Source organism: Elephas maximus, chromosome 5 (genome assembly GCF_024166365.1).
Source record: "Elephas maximus indicus isolate mEleMax1 chromosome 5, mEleMax1 primary haplotype, whole genome shotgun sequence".
NCBI lineage: Eukaryota > Metazoa > Chordata > Mammalia > Proboscidea > Elephantidae > Elephas > Elephas maximus.
The window spans coordinates 81,684,371-81,696,700 of record NC_064823.1 but is presented as its reverse complement, the minus strand read 5'-3'; the positions used below and the strand labels follow the sequence as shown (position 1 = coordinate 81,696,700).

General features: G+C 41.4%; 1 protein-coding gene across 2 annotated transcripts in view; it reads right to left on the bottom strand.

Annotated features, from left to right (window-relative positions):
* G3BP2 (G3BP stress granule assembly factor 2) overlaps positions 1–12,330 on the bottom strand; it is a 93,490-nt gene that overhangs the window by 74,577 nt on the left and 6,583 nt on the right. For both annotated transcript variants that reach the window (XM_049885958.1, XM_049885959.1), the window contains exon 3: positions 11,477–11,632. In XM_049885958.1, the coding sequence (XP_049741915.1) occupies positions 11,477–11,560 (84 nt within the window). In that variant the 5' untranslated portion in view covers positions 11,561–11,632. The remainder of the gene's footprint in view (positions 1–11,476; positions 11,633–12,330) is intronic.

Genomic DNA, 12,330 nt, shown 5'->3' with positions numbered 1-12,330 from the left:
TGCCAGAAGAACAAATAAGTCTGTTTTGAAAGAAATACGAGAATGCTCCTTAGAAGCAAGGATAACAAGACTATGTCTCACATACTTTGGACATGTTATCAGGAGGGATCAGTCCCTGGAGAAGGACATCATGCTTCATAAAGTAAAGGTCAGCAAAAAAGAGAAAGACCCTCAGTGAAATGGACTGATACAGTGGCTGTAACAATGGGCTCAAGCATGACAAGGATTGTGAGGAGGATCCAGGACCGGGCAGTGTTTTGTTCTGTTATACGTAAGGTTGCTATGAGTCGGAACCAACTTGACAGCACCTAACAAAAACAATACGACCCTTAAGTCCTCAGATAAAAAACTATACATTCACAACCAGGTTAGAGTGAAGCAATGGACCCAAGATAGTGTATAACATTTAAGATAATTATCAAATTGATGAATGAGGATGCTATTTACATTTCTTCTGTAAAAGATCGTTATTAATTAGCTTAATTACGATCCTATAGTTTAACAAAATCAATTTTTTAAAAATGTCTACTGGACCTCAGTCCTATCAAATATAAATTTTATAAAATTAAAATGAACTTGTATTTGTTAAACTTCATGAAATTTATCTAGAGTATAATTAGATTTAATGAAGGCAGAAACTATCATTCAATATTAAATATTAATCTTGAGAATAAAAATATAAACATAATCCCAATCTAACTAATTGTAAATTGGTTTTTTTACTGTTTACTACTAATAGCTGCTTTCTGGCCAACATATACATAAAGTAGAAATTTATTTCAGAGTAAATTCAAATATATATGTAACAAATGAACTCTCTTATTTTTGAGTACGTACATGGCCAGAATCAAAGATGTCATTTTGGTGACTAAGGTGTGACTGACCCAAGCCATGGTCTTTTCAATTACCTCATATGCATGCAAAAGCTGGACAGTAAAAAAGGAAGACAGAAGAATAACTGATGCATTCTAATTGTGGTGCTGGTGAAGAATTTGGAATATGCCAGAGGAGTGAACAAATCAGTCTTAGAAGAGATACAATCAGAATGTTCCTTAGAAGTGAGTATGGGAAGATTTCAGCTCACTTACTTTTGACACATCATCAGAAAAGGCCAATTGCTAGAAAAGGACATCCTGTTCAGTAGAGTGTCAGCAAAAATGAGGAAAACCCTCAAAGAGATGGACTGACACAATAGCCGCAATAATGGACTCAACTTACTAACGATCATGAAGATGGCACAAGAGTGGGCAGTAAATGTCACAAATGTTTCCTTCTATTATACATAAGGTTGACATGAATTGGGGCTGACTTGACAGAAACTAACGATAATAAGTCATCATCAGAATAAGTGTTGGGATAGTCTTATGTGCTAAAATTGCTACCCCTGGTAGGGAGATGACTGTTGCCTGAAGTTAAATATCCTTCTCAATTTCAAACCACGAACTGGGAACTATGAACATGGGTTTTAAGAAGGCTGTCAGGACCTCCCCTTTGCCCTCTATCTCATGGCCTAGTCTTGAGGATTCTAGGTGGCTACTCCTTTTCCTAACTAGACTTGGCTCTGAGAAGGGCCCTTGCATATTTTGTTTTGCTCCAGCCCCTAGAACTGATTCCTGGGTGGTGGGAGTAAAGAAGGTCCAAAAGACAAGGAAAGGAACTCCAAGTGAGACACAAACTGAGAATAAATAAACTCTCCTTATAACCCAGATTATCCAGATTGATGTCACTCTCACACTGTGTTTGTTGCCCTGTGCTATCTCTTGGCAGCTAGAAGCCAGTTTTCCTGAGGCTCAGCTGTAGACAGACTTAGAGGAATTAATTGGTCCACAGCATTAAAGGGTGAAGCTGGGCCCCTCCAGAGGCCAATATGTTTGGTGAGACTGAAGAAGGCACAAGAAGAAAACCCTGGTGATGTAGTGGTTAAGTGCTATGGCTGCTAACCAAAAGGTTTGAATCCACCAGGTGCTCGTTGGAAACTCTATAGGCAGTTCTACTCTGTCCTATAGGGTTGCTATGAGTCAGAATCAACTTGATGGCGATGGATTTGGTTTTCTGGTTATATATATATGTATACATATATTGAAAAAAAAAACTATTCCAAGGGTTGTTAACCTGTTAATCACGATTCTCTTTAACTTCAACTCACCTTCGACTCTAACTTGAGTAAAAACAAAACAGCTCTGATAACTCTTGTTTTCAATTACAAGAGAAGATATAGCCTAAACTTGGCTAATTCAGTTTAACAGGGAAAAAAAAAAGTTTACTGAACACTCCACAGTGTGCCAGGTGCTAGGCACTAAGCTATTAGTGAACATTAACTATAAAAAAAAAAAAACTATAGCTTATATAAATGACAAAGTGTGGGTGTGCTCGAACTGCTTCCTGAGTTAGTGGATGACTCAGCATGAGAAACCAAGAGGGCAGTCTCTTCTTGTCTCCAGATATTTGGTCAAGATCACTGCTTTGTCACAGACTGGAAATAGCTGGGAAACACTGTTCCTGTGTGGCTCACTCATTTGCACATATGTAACCAACCCATTGGTTAGTGTTCCCCATCTCATAAATTATCTACTTCCCCAAAGAGAGACAGCTTAGATGCGGGAAGTAAGTAGTATAACCAGGGTAAAGCTATGGCAGTTGTCACGAGCATCTAATAACTTCAGACCAGCGGCAGATGTGGAAAAGCAAGAGCGGGCACAGGCTCTGCAGACAGAATTCTCAGACCAAATCCTGTCCTATTATTGGGCTTTGTGACCTACTTTAAGTTACTTAACCTCTTTGCCTCAATAGTTTTCTCTTTCATAAAAATGAATGACAGCAGAAGGGTTGGGAGAGTTAAGGGAGACAATGTATGTAAAGTGTCTTAGTTATCTAGTGCTGCTACAACAGAAATACCACAACTGATGGCTTTAATAAATAGAAATTTATTTTCTCACAGTTTAGGAGGCTAGAAGTCCAAATTCAGGGTGCTGGCTCTCGGTGAAGATTTTCTCTGTCAGCTCTGGAGGAAGGTCCTTGTCTCTTTGAGCTTCTGCCCCTGGGCGATCTTCATGTGGCTTGGCATATGCCTTCCCTTGTCTCTGCTCTCTCACTTGCTGGTTTAATCTCTTTTATATCTCAAAAGAGACGAACTCAAGATATACCCTAATCCTGCCTCATTAACAAAACAAACAAAACCCATTCACAAAAGGGATTATAATCACAGGCAGAGGTTAGGATTTACAATGCATAACAAAATGGAGGATAATTACATCAGACCACAAAAATTGGAGGACAACCACACAATACTGGGAATCACAGCCTAGCCAAGCTGACACATATTTTGGGAGGACACAATTCCATCCACAACAGTGTTTAACACCTTGTACATGCTGAATGAACTGTTAGTAGTAATAGTTGTTGATATACCAACTACCACTACACTAGGTAAAAGTGACTAATCTGAAAGGTCTATGCAATAGGATATACCAGACCTCCTACCCTCCCTTACACTCTGTAAGCCAATATAAAGGAGTACACAGGCAATAATAATGGAGTTATGAGTACAGGGGAGTCCCTGGATGGTACAAACAGTTAATGTACTTGGCTGCTAACCTAACAGTTGTACGTTTGAGTCAACTATGACTCAGAAGAAAGGCCTGGCAATCTACTTGCAAAATATCAGTCATCAAAAACCCTATGAAGCACTCTGACACACATAAGGTCACTATTAGTCAGAGTTGACTCAATGGCAACTGATATGAGTGTGGTAAAGGGTGCTGGGGCACAGCAGATGACAGCAGCACCATTTATTAAGCGCAGCTTCTGATTGGAACAGGATGGACACCTGACTCATGCTGAGCCAATCAGATTCCCAGAGTCATACTGACTCAAACACTGGAAGCTGAGCTGTGAGTGTAGGTTTGAGACTGGAATGTTGAGTTTGGACTGAGAATAGTACAGTTGCAAGCTTAGGGCATATGCAGCAAAGAGGCTGTGAGTCAGAAAGCTGTTCTCAGAGAGAAGCAGTAGAATGGAATGGACTCACTGAAAAAAGCACAGCAAAGAACTATGAAGCCCAACAGACACACACACACAATAGCTGCTTGTTGATTCTCCTGTTCTCATAAGCCAGGTTATACTTCCCAAACATTTCCTTGATGATTCCCCTACAGTCATAAAGTAGACCCTCCTTTGACCTGAGTTCCTTTGCAAGACTTTCTGCTCCTTTAAACAAGAAGCCCTAGACTCTCAGAGAACCTCTTCATGACCTTAAGTGATGCAATTTCAGAATGACAAGGAAAGAGGCAGTGAGGTGAAGAGTGAACTGGAGGGAGGATGTAGAGATTCAAGTTTAAACAACAGCAGAACCCTGGCATCTACATATTTAAAATCTTGGTTACTTTCCAGAGACTCAGAGGTCCCCGACAGAAAGCAAACTATCATTTAAAAATGTGAGCAAGAGGCAAGCTACTGAAGAAGCAGAGGGCCTGCATTTGTACCTCAATGGGGCTCTGCTATTAATTCTTATTCATTTCTTATGCATTCTGTGTGAGAGATGATACATTTTAGGAGTATTTGCCATTCAGAAATATCTAGATACTAAGGCACTCTATCAAGAGCTTGGCTATGAAGGGAAAGAAGAAGGGTGGCCCCTAAACCTGGGAGGGCTTCTGGGTCTTCCCCAATGCAAACGCATATGTTCAGGGTGAAATTTGTCCCCACAATCCTACCACTCTTCTTTTTTGCATCTTTCTTGCACTTCCTAGGTCACCTCTTCCCACAGGATCTTCATACTAACTACTCCGAAATCCACTCAAGTCTACCCTTCCTAAAAAAAAAAAAAAAAAAAAATTTTTTTTTTTTTCCTGGATAGTACCTAATTGTTCACTTTTCACAAATGTTTATTCTTTCAAAACATGGCTCTCGCACAGCTCTTGAGGTATATGTATACATATAAAATAAATTCACACTAAAATATGAAGGACTGCTAAGTGCAATGATACACGCTTTCCATTGATAACTGCATCTTAAAATAAGATGTTTACTGACCCAAAAGGTTAAGTCCTTCATGGCTTAATCTTCTCCCATGTGTATCTATGCCTCTGAATTGTGGTGTTGGCGAAGAATGCTTAATATACCATGGACTGCCAAAAGAACGAACAAATCTGTCTTGGAAGAAGTACAGCTAGAATGCTCCTTAGAAGGGAGGATGGCAAGACTTCATCTCACATACTTTGGACGTATCGTCAGGGGAGACCAGTCCCTGGAGAAGGACATCATGCTTGGTAGAGCAGAACATCAGCGTAGAAGAGGAAGACCCTGAACAAAATGGAGTGACACAGTGGCTGCAACCATGGGGTCAAGCGTAACAACGATTGTTACGATGCCGCAGGCCTGGGCAGTGTTCCATTCTGTTGTACATACGGTCACTATGAGTTGGAACCAACTCAAGGACACCGAAGAGCAACAATAACCATCTGGTTGGGCAGGTATTTTTGGATCAAGTAGTCTTTCCAGGTTCTCTAAAATCACAGTCTTCTCCCGCTAGAACATAAGTTCCACAAACGCAGACATATTTGTTTTCATCACTGCTGAGTCCCTAGTGCCTACCAGAGTGGATGGCATAGTAGTGGTTCAATTAATGTTTGGTGAATGAATAAAGAAAGAAGCCAGGATTCAAATCCAAGCCTATTTGGATTCAAAGAGTAATGTTCTTTCCTCTGTATAAAACTACCTTAATTTTGTAATTAATCTCAACACCTATCTTACGTTAAGAGGAAGAGAGAAAAAAATAAATGAAAAAAGGAACTAGAATGGAGGAGAGGGAAGAAAAGAGATGGTACTAAAGTGGATGGGATGACATTTGGGCTCAGGCAACAGCTGAAATGTGGAGCTCCTTGGGCTTTTCCTCTAAGGCAAACTAAGGTTTTTCAAGCTCCAGATGTTTCTTATCTGCAATTGTTTCTACGTAACAAGTTCTCTAAAACTGTCACCGTTCGTGTTTCTAAAAAAAAATACACGTGTGTCAAAAAAAAAAAAAAAGCTGGAAATTATGGAACAGTTGAAAGAAAACATCACCCAGGGTCCTTCACCAAAATATAACCAGTCTTAATTAACATCTTGCTGCAGTTCCTTCTAGGCTTTTTCCTATGCACACATTTTAAAGTTAGCTGTGATCATCCAGTGTATATAATTTTACAACCTGATTTATTCCTTTCCTACCATCATTTTTTAATTTCTGATATTAGTATTCCATGATGCTCAAAGTAAAATTTTCAGTTAAATGAACTGTGATTTTGCTGCCAATTGGTATTAAATTTTCATGTTCTTTCATACTGATTCTGTAACAAGGGAATTTTAAAATTCCGGTTCTTGTAATTGGCAGGAGAGAAAAGATTTTTACAGTTCTCTCTTTCTGTTAAATATTTGAAAAAGAGCAAAGAATCAATACAACTCGTGAGTATGTTTATTTATAGGGTTCAGCAAATGCCATTGCTCTCTGACCATTGTTTCTTCCCAGGTCTTTCCAGATTATGACCACCAGAGGAATGAATAGCCATTGCCCCTAAACAGAACAACGGTCTTGGACTATATAGAAGTGAAAATGCCCAAATACAAAGAAATTTGAATCAAGTTTTTATATAATATACACACAATGCTGTTTTCATCTAATAAATCAGACCGTTCCACAAACAGTTCTGTAGATTAATACAATATAGAGGTAGTTTTAGTTGTATTGATAAAATGATGCCAAAAAATTTAAGGGAATATGGAATTTTAAAACCAGCAAAAGGAAGCCTTGGTATAGTGCTTTGACTAGGGTTTGCAGACCTGCTTTGCCGTTTACTAGCTGAGTGACCAAAAGTAATTAAAAAACAAAACCCTGTTCCCATAGGTGGGGGAGGGGTATTTTTAAATATTAACCATGGTACAAGCTCTGTGATAGGCTTTTAGAAACATTATTTAATTCTTACAATACTACTACTAGGTCCAGTTTTCAATTCTGCCTCTTTGCTAACAAAACCCCAATCTCACTGGGGGTTAACAATATGCCCGTACCAAAACAAAATAATAGTGCATTTCCCAGGCATTCTTGCACGTAGGGACGGCCACAGGACTTAACAAAATAGGTGGAAGTTAATAAATGGAGCATCCTGGAAAGTTTCTTTAAAGTAAGCAGGCTGGCAACCACCATTGATTCAGGCAAGAATGATCAACAGATGCTAAAACTGGAGGGTGGAAGTTTGATGAAAAATAGGATGTGTACATGGTATTAAAGTTTCTCCACAAATGATATTTATTAAAAAGGGAAAAATTATACAGTGGAGAAGCCTGGCTGACCACACCGTAAACAATGATCAAAATTAACATCACTAGTATGGAACAGTAGTCCTTGAGTGGTGCAAACGATTAATGCACTCAGCTGCTACCTGAAAGGTTGGAGGTTCGAGTCCACCCACAGGCACCTCGGAAGAAAGGCCTGGTGATCTACTTCCGAAAAATCAGCCATTAAAAACAGAAAACAGTTCTATTCTGACACATTGGGTCACTATGAGTTGGAATCTACCGGACAGCAACCGGTGGTGGTGGTGGTGGTATGAGACAAACAGATATCATGTGCCCCCTGAGAGGTGCATTATAAGAACATCCCAAGAACACCTTTGCAATATTCCTGCCAAAGATGTACAATCTAAACTTAACCATGAAGAAAGATCAACGAAATCTAAATTGAGAAGATTTTACAAAATAACTGACTTGCACTGTACTCTTCAAAATGTCAAGATCATGAACGACAAAGATGAAGGAACTGTTCCAGACTGTTGTTGTTAGTTGTCATCCAGTCAATTGCCACACATGGTGAGCCCATGTGTTTCGGAGTAGAACTGTGCTCCATAAGGTTTTCAAGGCTATGACCTTCAGGAAGCAAATCACCAGGCCTGACTTCCAAGGTGCCTCTGGGTGGGTTCAAACCATCCATCTTCTGGCTAGTAGTCAAGTGCTTAACCATCTGTGTCACCCAGGGACTCTCATCTCTCACTCTCTACGCACACACCCACACACACAAACACACACACACAATATACACGTGTACACATATATGTGTATATAATGAGCCCTGGTGATGCAGTGATTAAGCACTCAGCTGCTAACCAAAGGTGAGCAGTTGGAACCCACCAGCTGCTCCATAGGAGAAAGATGTGGCAGTCTACTTCCATAAAGATTGCAGCCTTAGAAATCCTATGGGGCAGCTCTACTCTGTCCTATAGGGTTGTTATGAGTCAGAATCGATTTGATGGCAATGGGATTGGTTTTGGTTACGTATGTGTATACATATTTATACATTTGTATACATATATATACAGAGAGAGAGAGAAAGAAGAGAGGGATTTATTTTTAAGAACTGGCTGATGGGATTGTGGAGGCTGGCAAATCCAAAATCTGTAATTCTGGTGATGGGCTAGAAATCCTAGCAGTCTTGTGTCCCAAAATTGGTAGGTCCGGGGAGAGCAAGGAATTTTGGCAGAGTGTCTATGGATAGTATAGGGACAGAATACTCCCTCGGGAAACCTCCATTTTTGCCCTTAAGGCCCTCCACTGACTTGGTCACTCGAGAGGCAAACTCAGTTGGTAGATACCTTTTGCCCTTCACCCTTCCCCTTTTTCCTGCCTAGAATAAGGATGCAATGCTGGAGATGAAGCAGCCAGACTGTAGCCACCAAGATGAAAGCCACTTACTAATAAGGATGATTGAGCAGAAAGATTCCAGCTTGGATCCCAGATGGCATCCCAGAGCCAATGTACTAGCCCTAGACTGCCTAATTTGTTTAAGACACTCTCTAGTTCAGTTTTTTGTTGCTGAGAATGGAATCACAACTCATACAGCAAAGTTAAGCAACTTGCCCCAGGCCACACAGCCCAAAAGCAGCAGGACTAGAATGAAAACCCAGTTCCTGTCTATGTTTGGAAAGCTTCCCTCTCTGTGAAATGGGAATAATAATTTCTAGGACTCCACAGTGAGTTACACACCAGTGAGTACCTATGACAGGGCCTGGCACAAAGGAGAGAGACCCAAATGTTTGCTGAATCAATAGTTTAAAAAACCAAGCACATCTGCTTTCAGTGCTCTGGTATACTGAGCTATTTTTAAGGACTGAAAAATCCATATTTATGTAGGTGTAACACCCTAGCTGCAGATATTAGTCAGCAGTTTCATTCACTTTCTTGGCTCTCTTGACACTCTATCCCTTTCCTCTTCTTTGCCTCCTTTCTGCTTTCTCAGAAGCCCTTCTAACCAGTTGCTATTGAGTTGATTCCAACTCATGGTGACCCCATGGGCATCAGAGTAGAACTGCTCCATAGGGTTTTTGATGGCTGAGTTTTCAGAAGTAGATCACCAGTCCTTTCTCCAAGGTGCCTCTGGGTGGACTCAAGTCTCCAACCTTTCAGTTAGCAGCTGAGGGCATTAACCCTTCGCAACACCCAGGGACTCCTGGAGCCCTAACTAACCAAACGAAACCAGCTGCCATAGAGTCAAGTCCAACCCCACACGTGCACAGCAGAGCTGTACTTCCTGGGGTTTCCAAGGCTCTGACCTTCCGGAAGCAGATCACTGGGGCCTTCTTCTGAGGAACCTCTGGGTAGGTTTGAACAACAATCTTTTAGTTAATAGTTAAGTACTTAACCGTTTGTGCAATCTGGGACTCCTGGAGTCCTTCTAGCCCTCTCTTTATCATTCAGTTCCTACAACTTCACCTCTCCCTAAAAGAGGAAGCAGCTGAGACTGATGAAAAGAGCTCTCTAAATGAATTGGCTCATTTCGCTGGGAAAGGCAGGATTTAGATCACAGGAAGGACCATCTTTCTCAGGCTGGCAGAGAAAGAAATCAAAGCTGCTGTACTCAGGAGCCCTACCCGTCTCAGCAGAGCTGAGCAGCTATCCAGAGGCAGAGGCTCTGAAAGCTCCAGGCAGGAGAGCTAAAATGCCAGAAAGGCATTGAATCTTGGCCAGACCAACCCATCAGAGGTGCCCCTGGACTCTTCTGAAGTTGAAGGAAGCAGCAGAGCTAGAAATCAATAATTTATGTTAAAACGAAAGTTGTTAAATATGTAGTTTCACTGATTAGTTTTAAATGCTATGAATCCAAACTTTTAAAAAAACAAAAAATTCTAATATTTATTATATCACAAAATAAATACCAAAATATCAGTATAGTCATTTGCTCTGACCTAGATAGCAACACACCCTCAGGAAGGAGCTTGCCTACAGCAATGACATAATGAGATGTTAGACTGCAAACTATTTAGGAGTCACTATTTACACATTGGAAGCTCTGCTGGAACCTGTTCAGCATTACTGCAACACACGAGCCTCTACTAACAGACGGGTGGTGGCTGTGCATGAGGTACATTGTCTGAGAATTGAACCTGTGTCTCCCACTTGGAAGGTGAGAATTCTCAGGGCTTCCTGACTAAGATGGACTAGGAAGAAAGTCCTGGCTATCTGCTTCCAAAAATCAGCCAATGAAAATCCTGTGGATCTCAACAGTCCAATTTGCAACCGATCACGGGAATGGTGCAGGACAGGGCAGCATTTCTGTTGAACACGGGGCTGCCATATGTCGAGGGCCAACTCGAGGGTAGCTAACAAAACGTTCATGCTGGAGTCCCCGGGTGGTGCAAACAGCTAACGCACTCAGCTGCTAACTGAAATGTTGGAGGTTTGAGTGTATCCAGAGATGCCTCAGACGGAAGGTCTGGCAATCTGCTCCCAAAAAAATCCACCACTGAAAACCCTATATAGCACAGTTTTACTCTGACACACATAGGGTCACCACGAGTCAGAGTCTACTAGAGGGCAAACTAGTTTTTACTGGTTTATTCTGACACTTGGGAAGAGGGAACGGTTCTAGGACTTGGGTCTGGGTTACTAAAGGCTTTGTGGCCACGTACGTATGTGAATATTAGAGGTGGGGTGAGAAAGGTGAAGCTCTTCTAGCTCTCATTGCTACCTACAACTAGTATGGTGTTTGTGAGATTCTGGGTAAGGCAGTGTCATGGAATAGTCAGGCTAGAGAAGACTTCTTCACCTCTCTGTGCTCATGATATTCTCATCTTCCACCCCTTTGCACACAGACTCCTGGGCTGCTGGCAGGGAATTATGTCCATGGAAGGTCATACTACTTCCTCTTCTTTCCTCAAACCACCTGGCTAGGCCAACTCTGGACCCTCCATCCAGCATCTGCAAGTCACCGAGCCCAAGGTGATTATCTGTGTGGTGTATACTCCAAGCACAGGCCACTGCACCATACAGTCAACTCAAGAAAAGAGATGAAGCTGAGAGGGAGGGGTTGGAGGTGGGCTGGCTGTGAAAAGTTCTGGTCCAGGTCAGCTACCATCCTGGTGACCTAGAGGCCCAGCCTACTTTGACAGATTACACTCTGATCTCAAGAGACAACCTAGAGTCCCAGGTCGCCCCCTCCCCAACACATACACACCTGGGCCATAGATTCAGGCAAATGCAATGGATCAGCTGCAACTTGCTCGGAGATCACTTCTGCTGAAGGTGGCAGTGACTCCATAATAAATCATCTTAAGCTTCCATGGAATCTCAGCATCAGCCAGTAATGTGAACTTCAAAGGCTTTGGTCTAGCTGTGGGATGGGACAGGGAAAGCATCAACCCCCTCCTGCCTATGCACCGAGCTGGGAGGGGTGGGGAGAGTGGGTGCGAAGATGGCAATCAAAGGTTCCATGGGGAACATGAGGGCCAGGGCCTGGATCTGGTAAATTAGTGCCCTGATAAATAGTTTTATAAAAATTCCTTTGGAAATGAAAATGGAATTTCCTATTTAGGTGTTTCATAAGTAAGCAATTCTGCTGATTGTATTTTCTTAAAAATGGAAACATAGCTGAACTGTACTGTAAAGAGTACGTAAAGCTTTGCTTGTAGATATAAGTACGATACAGTGCAAAATTACTCTTTAATAATGCAACATGATATTTTGAAACTTTTCTCATGCCATAGAACTGGGGCTAGCAATAGGCTAGTGGCACTTACTGCTGGAAACATATTTTAAAAAAATATTGTCAAGCGGTCAAGTCCATCAGGGAACATAGTGAGCATCTATTTTTCTATCCTACATAAATTTTCCCCTAGCAGAGCATTCCAACTTCCTTGGAGAAATATCCCTAAATCTCTTGTTCCTACGACATATGCTTTACACTGAGCCGAGCACTCCCACTCCTTGCTTTAGGTATCACAGATGAAGCCACATCTGAAGTAATAGCCTTTTCAGTTACATGAGCCACTAATGTTTGTATTGAGTCCTATTACAGGGTGACACCATTAA